We start from the raw sequence: 27,999 nt of genomic DNA, 5'->3' as shown, positions 1-27,999 counted from the left end.
CAAATGATAAAGTCTTTCAAAAATCACAGCTTGCAAACAGTCGGTAGAGATTTGCTAGAAAAAGTCAGGAAAGCTTCTGTCTCCAGTGGGAAAAGCTTTGTCTCTCACCAACAGAAGTTGGTCCAATAAAAGATATTACCTCACTCACCTTGTCTCTCTAATATCCTGGGACCGACATGACTACAACTACACAGCATAAAGCTGGGAGCCTCTCTCTCTTGTGCTCTCAGGGTATGTCTCCACTGCAAGGTAAGCCCATGCTTGAGCCCGGCCCCAAGCCTAACCCCCCACTTGCATCTACACTGCAATTGTGCTAATCCAGGGCTCAGACCCAGGGTCCCATGACCCTGCAGGGCTGGAGGGTCCAAGCTTGAGTTAAGCCAGGACCCAGGGTGTGAGCCCTATTGCTCTGCAATGTAGACACAGCCATGCTTGTCTCGGGAGTCAGCAGAAAGTATCCCACAATTCGATGGGACAATTTCCTTAGTCCTCTCTACCCCAACAATCTGCAATCCACTCTACTGAAAAGGGAAGCCACACCTCCTGCCCCACCGCTTTGTGAATGGCAGCAGCTCAGGTCAGCGTTAGCCTATTCTGTTCTATTACGGATCTGCAAGCACACTATCAGAGAGCCTCCTGGGTTTTCAATGGAGAGCGAACCAAACAAGTCTTATGCAAAGTGAGCTGCTTCCTGATAACATGTAGGGCAGCCAGTAAAATTTTCCCACAGTGCACTTAGGTCGTAGGGCTAGAGTGACTACATTTGGGGGCAGGTGACTCTGGGATGTGGGGGCACAAGAGACTCTGGGATATGGCTACTTTGACTTGGGTCTGCGCACTGCAGTGAGGGCGCTAGAGCCCTACATTTGAGCATGGGTTAGAAAAGTCTAAACACAGGGTTAAAATACAATGCAGAAGCTCAAGCCCAGGGTTCCCTAACATGAGTCACTTGACTTGAGTCCCACTAACCCTGGGCTCACATTGCAATGTAGACAGAATCCATAACAGAATCATACCCTTAGTGTCTGATGTAAGCCAAGAACTTCCCTTACAAAATAGCAAGGCTGTCAACTGTGCGCAAAAGAAAAAAAAAAAAAAAAAAGTACAGGTATCATTCCCTCCTAAAACTTCCATGGAAGCGAAGGTTCAGCAGCAATGTTTAGGAGCAGGAAGAGATATGCTAAGTCTGAATAACTGAGTTTCACAGATCCCTCATATGTGTTTAGCTCCTATCTTAGTATGGATTCTCAGAAAGAAATCCATGGGTCGGTATGTGAAGTTTTAAAAGTTCTTACTGGAAAATGCATATTTGAGCTTCATTCTAATAGTTTCCAAGATCAGATCAGAGTCCCTTGATTTATTTACAATATTTATGTAGCTTATTTACATGTATCATAATCTAGATAAATGTACAATAGATTTTTTAATACCAGGAATTGGAAAACAATATTTCATATGACCAAAATATAATATTTCATAGCTGTAATGTCACAGTATTAAAAATTGTTTTTAAAAAGGACATTGTTAGGTCATTTAGGCCTCAAATTTAAGTTCTGTAAAAAGTTTCACAAAACTGAATATTAATGAGTATTTTAATAACATTTACCTAAAAAGTTAAGTTTATTTAAAGTCTATCTGAAATGTTCACAACCTTGCCATTGCATCACTGTAGAATGTGTAACAGACTATGCTTTTCATTGTTGAAGTGCAGTGCAAATAGCGATAAGGGGGAAAGTACATTAGATTTTTTAAACCACTTTATTAATCTCAGGCACCAGCAACAATGGAAGTGATTTTTTGGACAAGTATTTAATTTGACAATCTTCCTTCAATGCAGAGTAAAAACCAAGATGAACTAAAAATTAGAAGTGAAAACATGGTCTTTCGTATGGTAAAAAAATATACCTCCAAATCAGCTTTGCATTTATCTGATTTTTTTTTTTTATTACTTGCTGATTTTAAGGCAGTATAAAACAGATCTAACTATTTCTTGAGGCAGAACAAAGTGTTAACAAAATACATTTGTAACTCTCACTAATGCAACTGGGAGATCATACAGAGGATATGTGTACCACAAGACATTACTACTGTTCTTCCTCCACAAGAGAGGTTTGCTGGTAGCACTACTTTGATAGTCTCTCCTTTACAAGGCTTCAAGATTTCTGTACACCTAGCCATGCAGAAATATTGCATATGTAGAATCACCCAGTGATTTAACTAGCTCATTTGTTCAGCACTACCAGTTAAGATAGAAGGCTTTGATATTTTAAAGGCATTTTTTAAAAACAAACCTTGCTATTTCTTCTCGATGAGCAGTCCAGTCGCGAATGTAGTCCTCCTGTTCCTTGATCCTGTGCTTGAACGTATTGCTAGTTTGCATTGCTGTCCCAGAGCTCTGCAATCGAGGGGTTTTCAGGGCTGGAGAAGTACGTAGACGGGTATGTTTAGGGGAATTACGGTTTGATCCAAACTCATCTTCTGAGGTGGAAGCATAATCTGTAGGAAAGCGCCTCCATCTTGAATTTACTAAATTAGTTTGATTATTAAAAAAGAATTATTATTGTATCTTTTGTAAGAAACAATAAAATTATTTCAGAAACACCACAACAAAACACCACAACCGCTCAATATCAAGCCCCAAGTACCTCACAATAGTGTTTACTACATCTTAAAAAGAAAGATACTAAATTTGTGTTAAATAATAAATGTTGATTAATAAAATGTGGAAAAAGATGCTCTTTGTATAATGGTGAGTTGATAAAAAGATGCAAATGCCATTATTCCTACATAACTAAAGCAACATGTGTTACAGAATGAGGGCCCAATTCATTAACATTTATAGTGTTTGATTGCACTTATTTTGGGGGGGCAAATTCCCCCCACTCCCATTAAATTTAGGGTATTGATTTTTAAACAGGACACACAAGAAAGTGTAAAGATGTATGAGGGAACGTTGAGGCTGGCACAAGGTCTCTCAACCTGGGCCAACATAAAGACAGCACATAATTCCTATAGAAGAAATTATGCATTTATTGTTGGAAAAAATAACACTTTGTAATTCAGCATCTTGTTACAAAGATCAGTGACACATCTACAACAACAGCATCTTCAGAGCAGACAGGACTTGTACTCATACTGAAAAAAACACATTGCTGAAAATGGACAGAAGCAGTGGACAACTGAAACTGAGCATGAGGATCTTACTCAACAATCAGTCGTTAATGGCTATAAAATAGATTTCAGAATGGCCATCCTCACACTTTTTTAGATGATAAAGCGTTCATTATTATAACATGCCACACCCAATCAACCTCATGCCACAGAGCTTCACAACATAAATATTATTTCTTTGTTAATCACTGGCTCTAAAAATCAGTTCTCTTGGACTAAAGATTAATGTTAGGAAAATTCTTAATGCAATTTGTTAGTATTCGAATAACCTGACTTTAGGTTCGGTGCCCAAAAACTTAATTAAATTAGCTGGAAAATTTGTAGACACCTTTATTGAGGTTGGTTAGGTGTGCTGACAATACTTTTGAAAACCAGTATATCCAAATGGATATACTTGTTCTTGGTAATTTATAAATCACAGATGCAAGATGTACTTAATGTGAATAACATAAAAATACAAGAAAATTAAAATTGATTTTTCCTTGAATTATTTATTAAAAGGATAGCAAATTAAACATAAATCAGATGTGAATATAGATACAGATATTTGCAATGTGAGTTTTTAGATGAGAACAGATTTGTATAATGCTCTGAAAGATTACAATATGTAGAGTGTGAAGCTGGAGTACAAGCTGAAGTCCCTTTCTTCATTTAAACATTATCCTTTTAATTGTAAAAAGTAGAAATATGATTAACAGATTTTTTAAGGTGATTTAAAAGGAAGTATGGTTGCAAGCCTAATCCAAAGCACATTTAAAGCCCATTGAAGTCAAGTAGATTATATTTTACTGGCTGTTTTAATATTCTAAAATCAGCAAGAGGGGAAAAAAGGTCTATCTATTGATCCACTACCCCTTAACTTATGGGATTCTAACTTGTTCTTATCAAGGAAAGCAGAACATAAGCAGAAAAAGTACTCCTTTCCCCCTTCCCCTCAAAAAAAGCATCAAAAAGTGTGAGATTGCAGACAAAAGAATTTTAGGAGTTGGGCCCAAAGTTTATCAACAAAGTCCTTTAAAATAAGTTTGTATTTTTAATTAATCCATTGTTACAATTCTTATTTTAAAAAAATCAAAACAAACATCAAATTTGCTTAAAAATTATATCTCTGAAGTGTTTCTTAAAGCTAGTTCAATAACTCAGCACTGTACAATGAGCATAAGTAGTCAAATTTAAAAACTAAAGATTGAATGAATAGTGAAATATTAGAAAGAGATATGATTTCTAGTACTCTACCACTGTAAGTTTCAACAGCAGGATCTGGGTCTGGGAGAAGCTGGGATTTCTCTGTGTACAAAATATTGTTTTATCATGTTAATTCTTAATGAAAACATTCAAATTTGTAGCATTTGCTTAACAAAAATCTATTGCTGAAATTTAGTGTAAGCCTTTTCCTTCCTCAGTCTATGGTTTGGAGAAAAGCAAAAAGGTGTTGCAGATATTCTTAATTATAAATTATTTTAAAAGTAATTGATTCTGAAACAGTTTGAAAATTCGACAGAGAATTGCTATCCAAATCCAATCGCATTTATAACTAAAGGTAGATAGAGCCAAAAGCCTATTTAATGTTTGGAAAGATCATAAAGATCCAAGGCCAAAATGAGATTGTGTTGCTGTTTGGCCTACAGGTTTCTCATAGTAAATTGTGGGAAAAGTTATTGTGGAGTTATAGTAACAATATCACAAGTCATGTAAATCATGATATATATTAACAAAACTCAGCATGTTTTGCATTAACCTAGCTATCTCTTTACAGACATAGGATTTAAAAAAAAACAACACTTTTTGATCTCTGGATGTGCAGCCCCTTGGGGCCAGATCAACCCAGTAATCCTAGACTTTGCTTCTGCTCTACTTGAACCCTCTGCTGCTTCTTTCACTCTCTCTGTCTGTTGGCTTACAATGAGTTCTCCTCCCTTAGCCCAGCTAACTAGTACAACTACTAATCATGTGACATGCAGCTGTTCCAAAATGTGACACTGCCCTTGCAGCTATCCTTGCTGCTGCTGTTGCTGCTCACCCCTCGTGACCACCATCTTTCCCCATCAATCTCATAGACTCAGATTTTAAGGCTAGAAGGGACCATTGTGATTATCTAGTCTGACCTCCTGCACACTTCAACCTCACCCACCCACTCCTGTAATAGACACACAACCTCTGGCTGAGTTACTAAAGTCCTAAAATCATGATTTAAAGACTTCAAGTTACAGAGAATCCACCATTTCCTCAAATTTAAATGGGTCCATAATCCATGCTGCAGAGGAAGGCGAATTCCCCCCACTCCCCAGGGTCTCTGCCAGTCTGACCTAGAAGAAAATTCCTTCCCGACCACAAATATGGCAGTCAGTTGGACCCTGAGTATTTTGACAAGACCCAACAGCCAGACACCTGGAAAATAATTCTCTGTAGTAACTCAAAGATCTCTCCATCTAGTAGTGTCCCATCACCAGCTGTCGAGGATATTTGTTACTAGCAGTTGCAGATCTGCTACATGACATTGTAGGCAGTTTGATCATATCATCCCCTCCATAAACGTTATCAAGCTCAGTCTTCAAGCCAGTTAGTTTTTTTTGCACTCACTGCTCCCTTTGGAAAGCTGTTCCAGAACTTCACTCCTATCATGGTTAGAAACCTTCATCTCATTTCAAACCTAAACTTTTTGATGGCCAGTTTATATCCATTTGTTCTTCTGTCAACATTGGTGTTTAACTTAAAACAGGGCTTTGGAGCGGAGCCCCGAGCTGGAGCGTGGAGCAGCTCCGGAGCAGTGGAGCTGCAGGTTTTGGCCTGGAGCTGGAGTGGAGTCGGAGCACAGCTCCAAAGCTCTGCTTAAATAACTCCTCTCCCTCCCTGATATTTATCCCTCTGATGTATGTATAGAGAGCAATCATATCTCCCCTCAGCCTTCATTTGGCTAGGTTAAACAAGCCAAGCTCTGAGTCTCTTCTCATAAGGTAGGTTTTCCATTCCTTTGATAATCCTAGTAGCCCTTTCCTGGACGTGTTCATTTGAATTCATCTATTTTAAACATGGGAGACCAGAACTGAATACAGTATTTCAGATGAGGTCTCACCAGTGCCTTGTATAATGGTACTAACACTTCCCTATCTCTACTGGAAATACTTCGCCTGATGCATCCTAGGATTGCATTAATCTTTTTCACATTGGCAGCTCACAGCCCTTGTGTGATCAACCAATACACTCAGGTTTTTCTCCACCTCTGTCACTTCCAACTAACCCTCCATTTTATAGCAAAAATTCTTGTTGTTAGTCCCAAAGTGCACTTTACACTATTAAATTTCATCCATTTCTATTGCTCCAGTTTTCAAGGTCATCCAGATCTTCTTAATGATACTCCAGTCCTCCTCTGTATTGGCAATACCTCCCAACTTTATGTCAGCTTCAAATTTTGTCATATTCTCACTTTTTGTGCAAAGGCCATTAATGAAAATGTTAAATAAAATTGGTCTCAAGACCAGTCCCTGAGGAACCCCATTAGTAACCTCCCACCAGCCTCACAGTTCACCTTCACTATGACCCCTTTAACCAGTTCCTTATCTATCTTTGAATTCTCATATTAGTCCCCATGTTCTCCAATTTAACAAATAATTTCCCATATGGAACTGTATCAAATATCTTACTGAACTCCAGTAGATTAGATCTACTGTGTTTTCTTTGTCTAAAAAATCAGTTATCTTCTCAAAGAAAGAGAAAAGGTTGATCTGGAACAATCTACCTTTTATAAAACCATGTTGTATTTAACCCAGTTACCATTTACCACTATGTCCTTAACTACTTCATCTTTCAAAATTTGTTCCAAGACTTTGCATGCAATTGAGGTCAAACTAACAAGCCTGCATGCAGTTTCCTGGATCACTCCCCCCCCCCTTCTTAAAAATAGGTACCATTTTAGCAATTCTCCAGTCGTAGGGTACGCCCTCTTGGGCTTGCAATTTCATGTGCCAGTTTCTTTAATATTTTTGGATGGAGATTATCTGGATCCCCCAGTTTGGTCTCACTAAACTTCCTGAGAATTGTCTTCCACATCAGATGTGGTAATTTCTACCTCCATATCCTCATTTCCATTAGCCACCCTGCCACTACCCCTAAGCTCCTCAATACCCTTATTAAAACCTGAGGTAAAGTATTTGTTTGACTATACAAGGGTTAAAAAAAAACTAGATACGTTCATGGAGGATAGGTCCATCAATGGTTATTAGCCAGGATGGGCAGGGATGGTGTCCCTAGTCTCTATTTGCAAGAAGCTGGGAATGGGTGACAGGGAATGGATCACTTGATGATTACCGGTTCTGTTCATTCCCTCTGAAGCACCCGGTGTTGGCCACTGTCGTAAGACAGGATACTGGGCTAGATGGACCTTTGGTCTGACCCAATATGGTTGTTTTTATGTTCTTATGTTTAGGTGTTGGGCCATACCTAGATTATCTCTAATCTCCACCTCATCCTCAGTACTTAGTGGGCCCACTTCTTCTTTCCTTGTTTTCTCTTTTTATTTGTATGGCTATAGAACCTTTTATTATTGGATTTAATTTCCTTTGAAAGGTCCAATTCTGCTTGGCTTTTGGCAGTTCTCACTTTTTCCCTACACTTTCTGATCTCCAAGAGGTAGCTTTCCTTGCTGGTCCATCCCATCTTTCATTCTTTATAAACTTTCTCTTAATAACCTGTTTGAGATGCTTGCTCATCCAACCTGCACTGCAACCCTTCCCTACAAATTTTTCCCCTTGCTTGGGATGCAGGATTCAGATAGTTTCTGCAACTGTGGCTTAAGATAATTCCAAGGCTCCTTATATATAACGCTTTCCTCTAATGGTCTTTAAATGACTTTACAAATTAATAAAATAATGAACGAAGCATCCTAACAACCTGCTGAGATGAGCAACGATTGTCACCATTTTAGAATGAGGCAAATAGAGGCACAGTGTGACTAGGGGTCTGTGTACATTAGGGACTGTTACACCAGTATAGCTACACAGACACAAATTTCTGTAATGTACACATGCTCGTAGTAGCATGGTCACAAGTCACAAAGTAAGTTTGTGAAACAGCCACAAATGGAACCCAGAACTCCTAACTCCCAAGTAGCAGTACATTCCTTATTGATATTACATAGTGCCTGAAGAGTTCATTAGACCATATTTTCTCTCTGATATTGACTTTGACTGTTTTGTTAACTTTTTTTTTTTTTTTTACACTTTACACTGAAACTTTTGTTTTCCATAAATGTTAGTGTTTATAAAGATAATGTTTTGTTTTTTTAAAGAGTAGTAGTCTTTCTACTGCAAATATTCCAAACAATGGTGATGTGCCCTTTTTATCTATTTGGTTAGCTTGGGATAGATAGCTCATAAGGTGGCAAGCTTTTCAGCTTTTCCCTTTGAAACTGCAAATATTTTCTACAAAAACCGCAGTAGGTTTTGACCATGGAATGCAGTTAAATCAACAAGAACACTGCAGGAATGAGAGCTGTAACAGACTAAAGCATTCCCCATTGTTAAAGGAACTGAACTATAACAGTAATATGGAAGTCAGTGAGCACACTGTAGTTCATATTTTCACCAAAAAACCCTCCTCCTGACTCATACTTTTGTTGAAAACAGAAAACAATCATATGACAAAACAAGAAATTTCTAGTGTTTACCTCTTCAAGGGTGAATACCACCAGGGTCTGGAATAATGATAGCTAACGTTAATTAAATCAACCTTGTAAATTAATTGCAAGCTCCTCAGAAGTAACTGTTTTGCCTTAACTGATGTTACAGTCAGTCGACTGGACACACAAATCTCAGATACTGGTTGAACCATCAGTACTAAAAGTGCCTGATATAAATACCCAGACAGATAATATGCTGAGAAAAATACCTACATCTCCCTTTTAAAGTATTAGGGTAGATGGCTTGGGGTATTTTTTTTTTTTTTTTTTTTTAGTTTCACTTGAATTCATGAGGATTACTGGCATTTCTGAAGACAACATTCAGAATGTAACAATACATGTGACTTCACATTTCAAGGAACATCAAGTTTTATTGTTCAAGAAATAGATTTCTCTTAAATTAACCTGTGATTTAACCAGTATTTACCTCTCAAGGCAATAAATATTGATGAGCAGCACAACAGAAGTTACTAACTACTAAATATGCAAGTTATATATCAGCAATGGCAATGGTTTTGCCAAAACAGCTTGGTTTATAGGCTTAAAACTATTAATTGTAATATTTTTTCATGTAAATATTAAATAATAGGGGAAATGTCACAGAGGCCGAATCAACAATTTTGACAATAAGTGATCTGAGAGGAAGAAGAGATCTGGCCCCTGTAAATACAGATCCTCTCTTTTCACATAGGAATAAGTAACATAAATTGGTCTAGGACAGGCCTGAAGCCCTTGAGAGTGAAATAGATTTGGGTTAATACACAAGCCATTTAGTTTTGGAATATTTCATTCAGTATTTTTGTGTTTAGAAGTATATATATTTTTCTACTTGTTACTTCTTACTTTGCTTATTTTTTTAATTAAATTACACTTTTGTATTTTTAGAAGCAAATCTTAAATTACCTTGCATTTACCTTGTTGATGCTCCATGCCTTCCTCAGACTGCACTCATAGTTTTGCATACTTACAAACACATTTCCTAGTTTTTACCTCATTGAACAGTGCTGCTGACCTAAACTTTTAGAATTCTGACCCAAGCAAAAGAGGTTTCTAGTATATCTACATTTTTGTACTATGCCAATCACTGCAGCATTTGAGCACCTCAGATACTATAGTTGGTTGGAAGTTTCCAGTAAAAATCATAAACCAAATTGCTAAGGAATTAAAATCTCTTGTCCTTGTATTAAATTTAAAAATATCTGCAACGATAACTAATAGAACTTCTTTCTCAAAAGAGGAGGACTGCTTCTACTAAAGTTTGAGTTAATGCTTAGTAATAAAGCATTATTAGTTTAACACTTATAAAGAGAGAAAAGCCCAATAAACAAAATATCAAGTACTGAAAAAGACTAAATCCTAATAATCTCACATACCTGATGGAGAATTATGGGCGGAGGTCAATGATTTGGATTTAGAATCAGAAAGTCGAGAAATGCTATTAGCTCTAGTTCTAGCAGAAACTTTACTACTATCTGCTGATGGTGTTAATCTTCCACCACTTCTAATGATGGCTTCTGCAGTACGAGATGAGGCAGTGCTTCTAGTTATTGTGGCTTCAGAGTCACTACGTGCTGATAAAGAACCGAGCCTAGTTCTGCGTGGTTGGGCAAGTAAGTCAATTCTGGAGATATTTCTCCTTCCTGAGGGAGGCTTTGATGTAGAACTTGTAGTGGACACTTCAGAAGCCACTGAAGCTTTATCTGCATCAGCAAGTTCGCTATCTGAGGCTTCACCAAGTCGTGCTCTGCGCAAGAGAGAAGTCCTTGTGGGACGAGGTCTTGGAAGAGTGATTGACTTACTGGATTGCCCAGTTGTAACAGGAGAGGTCTTTGATTTAGCTGACTTACTGCCTTCCATTTTGGAATGTAAGAGTTCATCTGCAGAGGTAAAATAACCCCTTCCATGTGATTTGCCAGAATAAGTTTCTTGGTCAGATGACAAGATATCAGATATGGCAGAATGTGGTACGCTAGATGTTTGGTCATCATCTGTTAAATCTACTGAAGGTTGTCTCATTCTTCCACTGGGTTGCACAAGTTTACGACCCTCTGCTCTTGAACCAGCATCTGAAGATCGGCTTTTAGTTTTCTTTTCTATCTTTTCTCTAGCATTTGTTGCAGAAGATTTTAAAACATCCTTGGAAGGAGAACTAGTGGAACATCTATCTTTATACAGGGTAGTAAAGCTTTTTCGCTTTTGAGTGGTTTTTCTTTCAGTGTCACCAGTAACCAGACTGATTGTGCTAGCAGTGTCTACATCTGACTCGGGTGATATGGAATTATCTCTGTTATAGCTAGGAGTTTCAGGTCCTTCATCTGTTTTGTTTTCTTCTCGTAATTTAGCTTCAAGGAACGCCATTACTGCTTCTGTGTCTTTTAAAATAAGTGTTGTATCCAGACTAGAATCAGTGTCCACGGAATCACTTCTCTCACGTATTCTGTTTGTGGAGGTTAAAGCAAACGAAGGGGGAGTAGATCCAGTTTGTTTATTAATATGAGGAATAAGCTCTATCGGTATATTTGTACTAGGTTTATCTATAGTAAAGCTGCCTTGTCTCACTAACGGTTTTGAAGATTCTTTCTTCTCTCCTAATCCTTTTGGAGTTTGGCCTTTTATAATTTCCTCAGTTTTTTTTCTTTTCCCTTCACTTTGTACAATCTTCATTTCTGCTTTACTTGTAGAATGTCCTGGGGCTTTTTCTTGATGATTATCCAACATTTTATGTGGAGTAGGAGTCTCCTCTCTACCTTTCTCAACTTGACTGGCAAGAAGTTTAGCTGAAAACACTTTAGTTGAAGTCCTATGTGCCTGCTCCTTTTGCTCTTGCTGTTGAATTTTAGCTAAAGCTTGCTTTACAACTGAAGTTTCCCTGACAATTTCACTTTTCTCTTTACTGGAAGAAGAGCAGCTAATGGGGTGAGAAGACACTTTGTGGTCTCCACCAGGTTTAGGAGAAAGGCCATTCATTGTCCTGTTTGCCTTAGCCATGCTCCTACTACCTGCATCTTGTGGCATTTCTTTTTGGGATGCATGAGTTGGAGTTTCTTTCTCTTGAAGTTCTGTGTCTTGTTTTTCACCTATCTCTGATCTCTGATGAGGTGTAACCTTTGCTCTTGAACTTTCAGTGGCTTTTTCCTCTTTTGGAAGCTGTGGAAGTGTTCTCCTCTTTCGCTCACCTTGGCTAGTCACAGAAGTGGCTGAGCTAGTACTTCTAACTGAAATACCAGATTCACTGATGTCAGTATCTAAAAATGGAATGAAAAAACCTTTTGGAAATCAGTGACTGAAGAGCAAATCTGCCAGTGGAAATATGCATTCTTAAGGTTACATAGAAGTAATTAAAGTACATTATTTCTATTGCACAGAGAAGAGAATTGGAACTTTATCTTTTGTGAAATGACATTTAAAAGTCCTCCTAAACCATGACACAATAGATTATGTAAACCAGTCAATTACTTTCACCAATCTATTAGTCACAGAACAGACATTTTAAGACACTGGAGAAAAATATTATCTATTAATAAAAATACTTTTATGCTACAGTATGGCACATGAAGGTTCTGATACAAACAAGAGAATATTACATTCTGTGACAAGCACACATCAAAGCACTGGTATGAAATGAACATCTGTCAAAGTAATGGAATTCTTGTCTGTCAGCTGTGGTTTCTTACAAGGATCCCCTAACAACCAAATGCACAGAGCTATGCATTATCTTTAAGTGGCATCTTCCCTGGAACTTGGTGTGTTGCATGGTTGGGCAAAGGAAGGTGAAAAACTACAGTGGTAGCAGGGCAGGAATAGGAATAGAGAGAGCGATCTTCTTCTCTCTTGGTCCTGGTATCTGCTTGTTAACAGACAGACATTTTCCTCCCACAACTGGTGAATTTTGGCTGTGACCAGACAGTCACCCACTTGTGAACCTCCTTGTGTTCATGACCACAAGGTTTAAAATCTAAGACCAGAAAATTGGTTCTCAAACTGTTGAGTATGGGCCCCCAGTAGCCCTCAGACTTTCCTGACTGTATACACAACTAAACAATTTGAAATTCAAGCAAAGTAGGATTTGGGTAATGGGAAAGAAGGTGGGTCTACAGGAGACACTCTTGGTGGAAATGGTCTGCAGAATGAAAAAGCTGGAGATCCACTGCGTCTAGATCAGGGAAGGGCAAACTATGGCCCGCAGGTCGGATCTGGCCCATCAGATCTTTCAATGTGGCCTGCGGGATTGCCCGCCCTGTGGCGCAGTGTGGCTAAGGCAGACTCCCTGCCTGCCCTGGACCTGCGACGCTCCCGGAAGTGGCCGGCACCATATCCCTGCGGCCCCTGGGGGAGGAGGAGAGCAAAGGGCTCTGTGCGCTGTCCTTGCCTGCAAGCTCCGCCCCCCACAGCTCCCACTGGCCGGGAACGGGAAACCGTGGCCAATGGGAGCTTCAGGGTGATACCCACAGGCGAGGGCAGCATGCGGCGGAGCCGCCTACTCCGCTCCACCTTCAGGAGCCACTGCTGGACAGGTTGGCCACTTCTGGGAGTGGCGCGGGGCCAGGGCAGGTAGGGAGCCTGCCTTAGCCCCACTGCGCGCCGCTGCCACTCCGGAGCCACGTGAGGTAAGCAGTGCCGGGCTGGAGCCCACACCCCGAACCTCTCCTGCACCCCGCACCCCAACCCCCTGCCCTGAGCCTCCTAACACCCTGCTTTGAACCCCCTGCCACACCCCAACCCCCTGCCCTGAGTCCCCTCCCGCACTCTGCACCCCCTCCTGCACCCCAACCCCGTCAAGCCCCCTCCCGCACTCCGCACCCCCTGCTGCACCCCAAGCCCCTGCCCAGAGCCCCCTCCTGCACCCGAACCCCCTGCCACACCCCACACCCCTCCTGCACCCCAACCCCCTGCCGAGCCCCCTCCCGCACTCCACACCCCCTGCTGCACCCCAAGCCCCTGCCCAGAGCCCCCTCCCACACCGCGCACTCCCTCCCGCACCCCAACCCCCTGCCCCAGCCCTACATTCATGGCCCTGCATACAATTTCCCCACCCAGATGTGGCCCTCGTGCCAAAAAGTTTGCCCACCCCTGGTCTAGATGATCTAACAGGTCTTTTCCATCTTTACAGTTCTAATTCTATGAAATGTTTAAGGACTTTTGTTTATGTTACTGGCACCCCGCAGGACCCAGATTCTTAATAGACTATAGAAGTTATTAGAGAGACAAGGTAGACCAACTTCTGTTGTGAATGGGACAAACTGCCAAACTATACGTAAGCTTATCTCTCTAATATCATGAGACTGACACAGCTACAATACTGCAAACAACTACAGAAGTTATGATATTGTGGCTGTTGTAAATGCACAGTAAATCTACTTTTTTCAGGACAATGATTAATTGTAAAGCTGCATTGCTGAAACAACCTGGTACTTCTTGAGTCTAGTAACTTCAAAGGGCTGTTACCAAACTCCAAATTACTTAAGTTTAAACTGTGTGTGTCATGAAGTCCGCTACAGTCTTTAGGCTCATGCAGGATCACAAAGCTGGTAGCTCATGTTTTTAAAACTAAAGAGAAAAAATAGTAAGAAAAACAAAATAGATTTACCCCTGTAAGTCTGAGAATAATGATAGGAAGATGGGACCTACCACTCCAGTATTTTAATTGTGTGGGCGTTCTGGGGTTTCCACTCCCTCCAGTCCTACATGCTATGCAAAATTGCTCTGCAGAAGATGGTCAAATTTCCACTTGTTTCCACTGCTTTTAGGCACAAAAAGTGAGCACGTCCAACAAGGAAGGAAGTTCAACAGCTCACTAATATTGCTTTATTTTAATACTTTTGCTGACTTCACTTAATGCAAAAAGAAGCCATCAATGTCTCTAACTGTAGTGGCCTCATCAAGCTGATAAGACTGAATCTGCCCCAGCTCCTTTCCCCTCAGCTTTGTGTAATAAAGAGATCCTCTATGACTCAATTGCTGGCTGGAATATGTACTTTGAGGGCTATGTCTCATTTGGCCTTGCAGCCTGAACCACATTGAAAAAATATTTTTGCTATGAAGCCCAGAGTCCTCAAAGTCCTGTTTCAGACATTGTTTAGTCCTCCATTAAACATCTTTCCCTGCCCGCCTGAGAATAAGAACCATCAGCACCTCACTTATGTAAGACTCCATTTATTGGGGATCCTCCCATGACCAACTAGCATGTTTTGAAATGTCCTTGTCCACTCTGTGGACAAAATCATATTTAATGTTGTGCTATTTAATACGGTTTCTAATACAACACATTTGCCCAGGGTAGACAATTTCACACTGGAAGAAAAGGAGAGGGTGGTCAACTTGGAAAATACCAAGACAGCAAAGTGTTGCTGGCTAAAAGTTAACACGGGGTTAAATCAATCTTAGTTTTGGTCTGCCGGCACCCAAAGACAATGGCTGTAGACAGTCCCAATTGCTGGCTCTCAAATAGACAATATAATGAATCCACTACTGAAGTCTGCCTCCATTCCAATCGGGGAGATTGACCAGGTTCAGGTGTCCCAGGACAGAGGGACTTTGAAATGGATAAAAGACTGTCTGTGATTGGGAAGACATACTAACTGAAGGGTCAGACAACGGTAGAGGCTGCAGGACCATAGTCTACCTTGTTCAGCTTCAATGCTGGGGGGGATGCCTTGGACAAGGGTAAGGTGACCACTCACATATTTCTGGAATAGCAGACATTCCAGTACTTCTAGGAACAGCATGGGTCCGCATTCGCTGGCATGACCTTGCACACACAGAGCATGCAAAGCCATTCTGCATAGGGGTCACTATTTTTAGGACCGCCTCATGCCAGCTGAGGTGGGTGGAGCAGCATGCTCTTAAAAATGGCATCCAATTTTGTCCCTGTACTGGACAGGGGACAAACCTCTCAATACTGGACCAGTGGCCTCCCTAGCCAAGGGCATGGGGTGGCACAACCTAAACTTGCAAGATAAGGAAAAGGTTTAGGTAAGATAATATGCATATAGGTGTTTTGCCTTTTCATTGCCATTGTTGTTTCCTCTGTCGTTTTCCTGTGGATAAATAAGTAGTACTCTGTTTGGAACAAGCTGTTCTCTGTCAATGCGCTTTCATACTGCTCTCAGGCTCCTGGATGGAGGAGCCAAAATGGATTTGGACCTTCTGAGGATGCAGTTTTGAACAGGGGTGCCATGACCTGGGGACCCAGTCTAAAAGGATTCCATCCTGAGAAAAGTACAGGTGGTGCAGGCCTATCACTTGGAAAAGATGTGCATGGAGAAACTGAGTGAGGGATCAAAAGTACAGCTCACCCTGGAACACTAACAGCCTACCATAAAGATTACTGGGGTGAAAAAAACAGTTACCTACCTTTCCATAACTGTTGTGCTTCGAGATGTATTGCACATGACTATTCCAATTTAGGTGTGCACGTGCCCCATGCACAGACGTCAAAGATTTTTTTCCCCTCAGTGGTAGCCACTGGGGTGGTTCCCTGTCGCGATGCACCATTGCATGCTGGTATAAAAGCAGAGCTGCCCGATCCTCCCTCAGCTCCTTCGTACCAGACAGACTCTGACAGAGAGGGGAAGGTGGGCGGGTCATGGAATGCACACGTGCAACACATCTCGAAGAACAGTTATAGAATGGTAGGTAACCCTTCTTTCTTTTCTGAGTGATTGAACATGTCCATTCCACTGTAGGTGACTCACAAGCAAATATACATGGAGGTGGGTTCGGAGCCTATCTGAAGAGTGATTGTAAGACGACCCATCCGAAACTGGACTGACGGGAAATGCCATAATGAGAAGCAAAAGTGTGGAGTGATGAATAGGTTGCTGCTTTACAAATGTCTGAGATCAGCACTTGCACCAAGAAAGCTGTAAAAGCTGCCTGCTTTCTAGTAGAATGTGTCAACACTCTAGCTGGCGGGATTGTATTAGTTAGTTGCTAGCATAAACAAATGCACTAAGATCTGGGATGAGATTCTCTGAGTGGAATATGGCTGGCCCTTATGTCTGTCTACAACTGCTACAAACCACTGAATAGAAGATCTAATAAGATTTAGCCCACTCCAGGTAGAAAGCTAAAACCCTTCTCACAGCTGTGTGAAGCTTTTCCTCATCCTTATGTGCATGGGGTTTTGGAAAGAATGCGGGCAAACAAACGGCTTGGTTAATATGAAAATTAAAGACTACTTTCATGAGAAATTTTGGGCGATGGTGGATATAAACTTTATCCTTATAGAAAACTGTACCAGAGTTCTCAACTTGCCCACCCTTTTGCCTGAGGTAATAGTCAGCAAAAATGCTACCTTCATGGAAAGTTGAAGAAGGGAAAAAGTGGCCAGGGGCTAGAAGGGAGGTCCTTTCAATTTTGCTAGGAATAAGTTCAGATCCCGAGGGATGGGGTCTTGTACATGTGGCGATAATCAGACCAAGCCCTTTAAGAATCAGGTGACAATGGGGTTTGAGAAAAGGGATCTATTACACTGCTCTACAGCCAAAATGCTTCTGAAATAAATGTAGTCAAACTTTACTAATTCTAGGTCACTGAGAACGAAAATGATGCTTAAAATTGTTGATTGGCTCCAGTTTTCAAGATATGCTATTGGGTCAGTATATACGACCCTTCACTTGGGAATGGCGGAGGATAAGTGAATTATAAAGGGAAGGGATCTCAATTTAAACCAGAAATGACTAAAATACATCTTTGACTGGATCTATGAATAAATCTATGACTGGGTTTGGACAGTACTTGCTTTTTAGGCAAAACAATGAATGATACAATCTGAAGCTAGTATTGCGTCATACATGATATGAATTGCATCATGTTATTCCTAGAAGTCATGGATGATGCAATCATAACGAAGCTTACATCACTCTGCTGAACAAATTGCCCTATATCAGCTCTAGAAATCATACAGTGTCGTGCTCCCTTATTTGACAATGTTTGATTTTGCAAAAGGACACATTTCCGTTTAGCCAAAGTGAGCAGAGATGCCTCGTACTTGTGTGAACAGTGCAGATAACTTCTGCTATGTTTGTGGTGAAGTGACTTTTGCATCACAAAAGCGCAGTATAACCACTATGGTTAAGAAAGCCTATCACCTTTATTTTGGCTGCAAAATTGGAGATCAGGACAAGAGGTGGGCCCCACACATATGCTGCAACACTTGTGCAACAAATCTTCGCCAGTGGTTGAAGAGGAAAAGGAAATCTATGCCTTTTGTAGTGCCAATGATTTGGAGAGAGCCAACAGATCATACCAGCAATTGTTACTTCTGCATGGTGCCTCCAGTTGGGAAAGGTGTGTCAAAGAAGAAAAAGTGGACTGTGCATTATCCAAACATTCCATCAGCTATATGCCCAGTACCCCACGGAGAAGGACTGCCGGTTCCTGATGCACCAGAATCATTCTCACTTGAGTCAGACGAGGAAGAGGAAGAGGATGAAACTTCTGGTCCTGAACCATCAATGTCACAGGACCCACATTTTCTCCCATCCTCCTCCTCTGAACCACACCTCATAACACAAGGTGAACTGAATGACCTTGTCAGGGATTTGGAACTACCCAAGAGTAAGGCAGAGCTGTTGGGCTCCAGACTACAGCAGTGGAATCTCCTGGCAGGTGATGTTAGGGTTTTCATGTTCCGTGACCGTCCAAAGGATCTTGTCCCATTCTTCTTCATGGAAGGTGATCTTGTAGCCTGCAACAACATCGATGGTGTGATGGCAGCCCTCAACATCGTTCACAATCCAGATGAGTGGAGACTGATCATTGATTCATCGAAGACGAGTCTTAAAGCTGTTTTACTGCATAATGGCAATGTTTTGCCATCAATTCCAGTTGGTCATGCAGTCCGTATGAAGGAAACCTATGACAACATGAAACAACTTTTGAAGTGCATAAACTATGACCAACATCAGTGGCAGCTTTGTGGCGATTTGAAGGTTGTTGCTCTCTTGCTTGGTCTGCAGACTGGATACACAAAGTACTGCTGTTTTCTCTGCGAATGGGATAGTCGTGCAAGAGATTCCCACTACATCAAGAAAGATTGGCCACTCCTATAGTCATTGGAGCCTGGGAGGAAAAGTGTTCAGCATCCACCACTTGTTGAATCAAGGAAGATTTTGTTACCACCCTTACACATCAAGCTGGGTCTGATGAAGAACTTTGTCAAGGCCATTGACAAAACACAAGCAGCTTTCAAGTACCTCCGTGGAAAATTTCCAAGGTTAAGTGAAGCTAAGATAAAGGAAGGTGTCTTTGTTGGTCCTCAGATTCGTGAACTTCTTCGAGATGATGCATTTGACCATGCACTGCGTGGCAAGGAAAAGACGGCATGGAAAGCCTTCCAGTTAGTGGCAATAAATTTTCTCGGAAACAACAAGGCAGACAACTACAGGTTGCTGGTGGAAAACCTCCTCAAGGCATACAAAAGCCTTGGTTGCAACATGTCACTAAAGATACATTTTTTGCACTCTCATCTAGATTTTTTTCCACCCAACTGCGGAGCAGTGAGCGACGAGCACGGCGAGTGATTTCACCAGGACATTGCAACAATGCAGAAATGCTATCAGGGCAAATGGAGCCCATCAATCTTGCAGACTATTGCTGGACAGTGACAAGAGATGCTCCATTTAATGAATACAAGAGACAAGCCAAGAAGCGCCGAGTAGACACTGAATAGGACTAAACTATGTACATAATAGTTTTTTGCCTTTTGTTTCATAATAAATTTTATTTATATAACCCTTTTGCTGATTTTTAAAGTGTTACATAAACAGGACAGGTGAAATATTATCATGTAAAGCAACCATAAACACATGAAAAGACCTAGGTTTACAATTTATGATTAAAACTCTACTATCTACACAATATACATAGACATAAAATGTAAAAACTTAAATATCTTAGAAACAGTACCCAATCAGTTGTTTTAATTGTCATATTTGAATTCAGCACATCAAAATACATAATAAATAGCACATTTTATCTCTGAAGCAGACGACTTCTCAAAAATTGTAGACCAGTGTTATCCATCAAGACGTGGAAGGCTGAAACAACTGCCATATGCATCCTTATACATCTAATAGTCAAACTCTGTTTTAGATCTAGAAGATAGTCCAGGGGTGTCCACTTCTGGAGAAGTGCTTCCACTTAGCCAGGTAACTGTTCCTAGTTGACAGTTTTCAGGGGATGGCCTTGACAGACCTGGCACAGACTCCGGAGGTGACAATCCTCTCTTGGGAGACACAGCATTCCAGCGGGGTCTCTCCCCTGAACACTTTGAGTGTCTACCTCTGTCTGGCTTCAGGACCGACTCAGTTCAACAAGGAACTGAACTTGAAAAAGGCCTAAGCCTTTTCTTCAGTATGAGGGAACGGTCCTGAGGATCAGCCGGCATCTCCAATGAAGCGCTCTGTATCGAAGTTGATAAACTTGGGGCAATTTCTCCATGTGAGAATTCCAACAGGGGTCAAAGTGCTGCGTCCTTAGGCAAGCACATAAGCCTCCCCACCCTGTTTTTTTTGAGGGGGGCTTGAATCTTTGCAAATGTGACATTTGTTACTAACATGGGATTTCCCCAAACATTTCAAGCAGGCCAGATGTGGATTGCTGACTGGCATGGGCTTTGCACAGGTTCAGAAGGACTTAAATCCCACCAAATGAGGCATCGTTCTGGTACTGATATTGGTACCAAAAGATAAAAAGTTGTCAAAAAAAAAAAAATCACAAAAACGGAAACCTAGCACTAAAATTGTCTGAACTAACTATAACTAAAACCACTAATCTACAACAAATAGGATCTTTATTCAGAAAGGAGAGGAAAGCACTTGAATTAACAAGTCTGGATTGCTCCAACAACTGTCACTGGCGGTAAGAAGGACCTGAGGTGTGTCAGGGACAGCTCTGCTCCCTTTTACCAGCATGCAGTGTGGCGATAGAAGATGCTTGAGCCATCCTTATGGGTACCACTCAGGGGAAAAAATCTCAGACATTTATGCAGGTGCATAGTTTTGGGACCAAGGAGGCTTTCCCCCGAATGGTATAGTAACTATAACTACTAAGCTAAAATATAAAACTATTTACAATGAGTTTACTTTACAGGTAATGCATGGAGTGAAGGAAGACATGATTCTGACTCAGGTCATGTGGAGGCAAGAAGGAACTGGATCCTCTTCTACCCTTGAAATATGAGGGAAGCTACTGTGTATATGTGGGTCAACGGATGCTGAAAAATTTCTGGACTCATAGGGAGCAGCACTCAAAGAATATATATTTAGACATTTCTACAATAAATATTAACTACAGTAAAAGTAGAGAGAAATATTCATTTTACTCAGCATTTCCAGCAACAGCTCTCTGCACACTACTCTTTGCAAATGTGCTAGTTGCTGCTACTGTATGTTGCGGAATGCCAGGTGCTAAATACTTCTATTTTTAATATGTTTCTGTAGTTATCTGAGACCAAAGAAGTTTTAACTTTGTATCATTGGTAAGAATTACAAAGTCAGCCATTTTTCACAATGAAGTCATGCACACCAACTCCTAAATTAACCCAGCAGAAAATTCCTCCAAGACATTATCCCTGCACTGCAGCCACCATGATTGCAAGAGAATACTGTGGCTTTAGGAAAGCAGCATCGCTTTAGGGTGGAATTTTGATATTACATTCATTTCAGAGTCATGAACAACAAAGTTGTCATGAACGACACACACACACACACACACACACACACCAACAACAACAACAACAACAAAAAAAAAAAAAAAAAAAAAAAAAGGGACATGCCTGGGTTGCAGGACAGCAATATAAAGCACTGGAGTAGTAGCTCATGAGTTCCTAGTCAATTATTAGTATGCTCATTTCAATAGTTGGAAAACTCAGTGAGACTATATCGTCCTGTGATTTCCAGTCCATTTTATAGTAATGCTTCAAGATAGAAACAGCTATATAAATATGTAATATTTACAGTAAGAATTTAAATACATCATTATCATCACAGCGTTTAAGAGCTGTAGTGATAGACGAGGACCCAATTGTGCTAGCACCATAAAACAAAGAACAAAACGAAACCTGGGCAGGATTTTAAATTTATAACCTTATAAACCTTGCACTAGAACCTTTGATTTTCAAGTATCTGTGTTTAAATAATCAACCGTGTTCTGCATTGAACTTTTACAAATAAAGATGAAAAGAAGAGAAAAAATAAACAAAGGGATCACCTCCTTCACAGTCAAATATATGTTTTAATGCACAACATAAGGAACAGCATATTCAAATAAACAAGTCTGGCAAAGTTGTTAATAAAAGAAGGAGGGAGCCTGAACACTTGCCACTCAGAAGAGACAGGATAATATGGTTTGGCAACTGCATGGGGTTTTGATGATAGCAATATCAAATTATGCTTAGAATGTTTATTTGGACCGTACAGTTGAAGTTTCAGGTTGAGTGTTTACTGTTCAGTCCACTATAACTCAGTGGGAAGGGGTATATACAGGGGAATATGCCAATAAAAAGATTTGACAAGCTTACCCAAACTGAAGCTTAAATGAATGTCTCCTTTTATATTTTCCCAATGTAGGTACCAATAACCTTTTTTCTATACTGTTCGGCCTATTTTATCATTAATATAAAGCAGGGCTGTCAAGCGATTAAAAAAATGTATTGCGATTAATCGCATTGTTAAATAGAATACCATTTATTTAAATATTTTTGGATATTTTCTACATTTTCAAATATATTGATTTCAATTACAACACAGAATACAAAGTATACAGTACTCAGGTTATATTTATTTTTGATTACAAATATTTGTGCTGTAAAAAAAAAAGTATTTTTCAATTTACCTCATACAAGTACTGTAATGCAATCTCTTTTTCATGAAAGCTGAACATACAAATGTAGAATTATGTACAAAAGAAATTGCATTCAAAAATAAAACAATGTAAAAGTTTAGAGCCTACATGTGCACTCAGTCCTATTTCTTGTTCAGCTAGTCACTCACACTCAGACAAACAAGTTTGTTTACATTTGCAGGAGACAATGCTGCCCACTTCTTGCTTACAATGTCACCTGAAAGTGAGTACGGGTATTTGCACAGCACTGTTGTAGCCGGCGTCGCAAGATATTTACATGCTAGATTCGCTAAAGATTCATATGTCCCTTCATGCTTCAACTACCATTTCAGAGGACATGCTTCCATGCTGATGACAGGTTCTGCTTGATAATCCAAAATAGTGCGGTCCGACACATGTTCATTTTCATCATCTGAGTGAGATGCCACCAGCAGATGATGAAAATGGTGGTTCGGGTTCTGTAGTTTCCGCATCAGAGTGTTGCTCTTTTAAGACTTCTGAAAGCATGCTCCACACCTCGTCCCTCTCAGATTTCGGAAGGCACTTCAGATTCTTAAACCTTGGCTTGAGTGCTGTAGTTATCTTTAGAAATATCACATTGGTACCTTCTTTGCGTTTTGTCAAATCTGCAGTGAAAGTGTTCTTAAAACGAACAACATGTGCTGGGTCATCGTCCGAGACTGCTATAATATGAAATACATGGCAGAATGCTGGTAAAACAGAGCAGGAGACATACTATTCTCCCCCAAGGAGTTCAGTCAAAGTTTAATTAACACATTATTTTTTTAAACGAGCGTCATCAGTATGGAAGTATGTCCTCTGGAATGGTGGCCAAAGCATGAAGGGGCATACGAATGTTTAGCATATCTGGCACATAAATACCTTGCAATGCTCGCTACAAAAGTGCCATGCGAACACCTGTTCTCACTTTCTGGTGACATTTGAAATAAGAAATGGGCAGCATTATTTCCCATAAATGTAAACCAACTTGTTTGTCTTAGCAATTGGCTGAATAAGAAGTAGGACTGAGTGGACTTGTAGGCTCTAAAGTTTTAGATTGTTTTGTTTTTGAGTGCAGTTATGTAACAAAAAAAATAACTGACATTTGTAAGTTGCACTTTCAAGATAAAGAGATTGCATTAAGGTACTTGTATGAGGTGAATTGAAAAATACTATTTCTTTTGTTTATCATTTTTGCAGTGCACATACAGTGTAATAAAAATATTATAAAGTGAGCACTGTACACTTTATAGTTGGTGTTGTAATTTAAATCGATATATTTTAAAATGTAGAAAAACATCCAAAAATAGTAAATACATTTCAATTGGTATTCTATTGTTTAACAGTGCAATTAAAACTGCGATTATTAGCCCTTATATAAAGACTAATTAAATATCAGACTAAAATATAATTATGAGGTTTTTTTTTTTAAAAAAGACTTAGCAGAAACTAATGATGAATCTATAGTATTGGTGATAACTAAACTATTTGTCTAGTTCTGTAACTAAGTCCTTCACTTCCATACACTCTTTGCTACAGAAATTAAGATGACAACAACTTATCCTACCGTTTTCTAGAGGAGCAGGTGCAGATGACTCCAACCTCATGTCGTCTTGGTCATGTCGTGTATGATTAGCAGCCAAACTAGCCCACTGGGACACCCAACGTTTATTTCCAGATGCAGCAGAGCCTTCCTGAGAAAAAAAGAAATAGGACAAGAAACAGCAGATTTTGCTTAAAAGTATGTGATATAAAGTTGATAAACTGGTATATTATCAAAACACAGGTGTGTCTGAAATCAATTATTTTCATGGAAAGTGCAAATATTAAAGGAACTCATTTTAATTTATTTTGGAGAATCCTAATGTTAATACTGGATTGACAGTCTTAAATCCTTTATTGCTCTAGACAGATGCAGAACAACTACAGGCTGGGCAGTGGTTCCCAACATTTTCCCACTGTGATGAATATTCAAACAATATATATTATGTGAAAGAATATATGCCTAGGTGAAACGAGATTATTTCATTCCTGAACTTAGAGGAATTTGTTGACAAAGGTAGAGCTAGCAGGCTTTAACCACTCAAAAATTAATATATTTTTTCCAGGGGGAAAAAAAACCCAAAAGGGCAAGGCAGATATTTTCTCCAGAGTAAAAAGGAAGCTATTAAATTGACCCTGACAGGAAGACTAGTTTAAGGATTGGAGAAGCCAGATAACTTGGAGTACTTCAAAAAATAATGGGTATTAATAGCATATGTAAACATAATTGCTGGAAGATAAAGGTGTCTGGAACTGTATTTCTATATGAAAATGTGAAGTGACTGGAAAAGGTATCTGGCTTTGTAAATTATAAATAAACTGTATCGTTAAAGTCCAATAATATAGTTTCATGTATGAACCAAAAGACTGAATTGCATTTTTGTAGCCAAAACAAAGGAAGCTGAGGACATTTTTTAGTTTAGATAAAAATTAAATGATTGGGTTTACAAGATAACCAGGATTGTTTTAGAGGTATCACTGTTGTCAATGTAAGGAATCAATGATCTGGAAAGAACAGGGTCATAAAAGATAGTATCCTGAGAGAAACTATGCTTGAATAGCTTTGATTTCTATTTACTTAGCTTTCCTTTTTAATCAAAGTTTAGACTTTTAAAATTAGGCTTATATACAGGACATGTCCTTATGTCTATGTGTTGAATTATATGACTCAATTTAATTTTACTGTTGTATAATTTAAGATTATTCTGGAAAAGGTCTCTAAATATGCAAATATAATACCACTATTTCATCTAACATACTGCAGCATCACTGTCTGTGCATCTCACTCATTCACATAGACAAACAAAAATCATATGTCCAAAGGCTCTACTGAAGTCAATGAAGACTAATAGAATGGATAAGGGGGTCGGGGGGAGGAGGGGATTGTGTGCAGGGAATTCATCTTTAAGAGTCTAAAAAGAACAATTTTATTGACAATTTACATCTCCAGTGAAGATGGGTAACTCTAGCTAGACAACATAGATTAAGGTAGAGGAACTGAGACCCACAAATGTACCTCATGAAGAATCTGGATGAGCTACCTGCACTCTTGAGAGTTTAGCTGAATCTCCATTGTCCACTGAATTCTTCGCACTTCCAATCAGAGTGCCAGTTAGGGTATATTGTGATGGTCATTTTCCCACTAGGAACTGGACTGAGATTCCTACATATTTCATCTAAATCATCTGACAGTCCTGAGACATTAGCAAATATCAGCAAACTATTTTACTGAGTGTCTAAAGTAAAAGGTTCTATATTCTATTGACAATTTTGAGTCAACCCCATCCACTCAATCCTTCTTTAAATGTTTAAAACCCCAAATCATTAATTTGTTTAGACTTCACACATAGAAATAATACATTTTAAAGAACAAAACAACTGAAAATCATTCTCTCATTTAATTGTCAAGATTTGAATTCATGGTACTGAATTGCCCCTGCTGATGCAGTTGACATCATTAACACAAAAGAGTGCAAAGAATGCTAAGAATCTAGCTTCCAACACTATTTTAGGAATGTGAAATGCAGGAGGAACCCATCAACCTGATCTTTGCCATTAGACAAACTTCAGCAATTTGAATTCATTTTTCAAAATCAAATGTTACAAGTTTCAGTTCTACTTATAGAAAATTAAGGCAATTTTTCATTCACTTTAAGTGTGTGTATTACTGGCCACAATGGAGAAGAAAATGATGGCAAGAAGAATGACAGATCTTTCTACAACAGTTCATATATTGTACTGAATTATATAAATAACTTACAGTATTTAAAGACTAATTGAAGAGACTTTTGTTAACATCTAAAGACTCATCTTCCTTTTTGGTTTACCCTAAACTTTATTTACTTCATTTTCCCCTGTTCCCATTCACAGTATTGTTTTTATTACAACACAAACTCCTGCCAAAATATGATGTAGAGATCAATTAACCACCTGTGAACCATATGCTAAAGGGAAATCTGAGTAGCTCAGCTTATACTACCCGTAAACCCAGGAACTTAATCACCTTTATCAGAAGTCTGAACTCTATCAGTTTGTGGAATAGGATATTATGGCCAGCTTTCGCAGACCCAAAAATTAATTATAACAAAACGAGCTTTATATTTTACTTTCAGAAGACAATTAAATTAGTTACACTGCCAACATATAACTCCTACTTTTTATGTAGTATTCAGGGCTACAGGTTATGTTGCCAAACCTCTGCTATAGTATTGTGTTGTGAAGATAGTCACATTATTCAGCTTCCCTTCCTTCTTAAATTTCTACTACAATAACGAATAGCTTACCAAAAGTGATAAAGTTACAAAATAGTTTTATTTTTAAGTCTAACATACGTCACCATGGTGGAAAACATCCAATAGGACACACACACATATCAAAAAAATAAAGTTACCAATCCTATAGTTATTCCTATAAGAAGTCGTACCAACAGCCTCTCAGACTTCCAAATCACCAGGGAGACATCCTCTGAGCACCATCTTATGTTGCATAAGGAGTTTCCAAATCCCCCCGTCTTTCAGACAGTTTCAGATTTAAATTTGAGACTGTGACTCTCAAGCTATTCACATTGACCCAACTTTCCCTTATTCACTCCTTTTACCTCCATCCCCAATGAACTGGAGCATCAAATAACCCCTTACTGTGACTTTTAGCTCTAAACTCCATAGAGAGCAGCATATCTTCAGGTAAGATTTATGGACTATACACCAAAGGGTTGCTACGGACAAGCTTCAGGTTTAAAGGACATGGCTGAAAAACTCCTACAGTACATAACATAGAACACCTTAAGTCACGCCAGAGCAGTTTTTTTAACCAAACGGAAAAAAAGTAACTACCAGATATTCCAGGCTGAGTGCTTTGGCTATAGGAATGGGTCAGAGAATTTATTGACATCCAAATGGTTTGTTTTGAAGGGTCGAGGAGTTAATGCAATGCAAGTATAAATGATAAAAATAAAACCTTTATGAAGCATAGTGATTCAACTATTCTACCTAATATGGGTACAATATGCTAATTAGTCATACAGAATATATTTACTCACACCTCAGAATATTTACTAGCTATATACTACTACTATTACTTAAGCGAGCAGAAAAAGTGAACATAGGCATTCAGAGCTGCGCAAGACCATGATATCATCAAACTGGTGCATGTGAACCCGAAAGTAGAATACCAAAATTTTAACAAGACTGCTTCCATTTTGTGCAAAAAGTAAAAGAAAACCATGAAGTAAAAGAGCAGAGACAAATTTTATGATGTTAGTATCA

At 39.4% G+C, this 27,999-nt stretch overlaps 1 protein-coding gene across 1 annotated transcript in view; it reads right to left on the bottom strand.

Annotated features, from left to right (window-relative positions):
• The window catches only part of CEP170 (centrosomal protein 170), a 193,791-nt gene that overhangs the window by 34,408 nt on the left and 131,384 nt on the right, over positions 1-27,999 (bottom strand). The window contains exons 11-13 of the mRNA XM_029911038.1: positions 24,261-24,387; positions 10,219-12,090; positions 2,292-2,526 (exon numbers count right to left, since the gene is read on the bottom strand). Coding sequence (XP_029766898.1) covers positions 2,292-2,526; positions 10,219-12,090; positions 24,261-24,387 — 2,234 coding nt within the window. The remainder of the gene's footprint in view (positions 1-2,291; positions 2,527-10,218; positions 12,091-24,260; positions 24,388-27,999) is intronic.

Source organism: Terrapene carolina, unplaced genomic scaffold (genome assembly GCF_002925995.2).
Source record: "Terrapene carolina triunguis isolate 2854851 unplaced genomic scaffold, T_m_triunguis-2.0 Scaffold85, whole genome shotgun sequence".
Lineage (NCBI taxonomy): Eukaryota > Metazoa > Chordata > Testudines > Emydidae > Terrapene > Terrapene triunguis.
The sequence above is the reverse complement of the archived record's forward strand: the minus strand, read 5'-3'. Positions and strand labels throughout refer to the sequence as shown.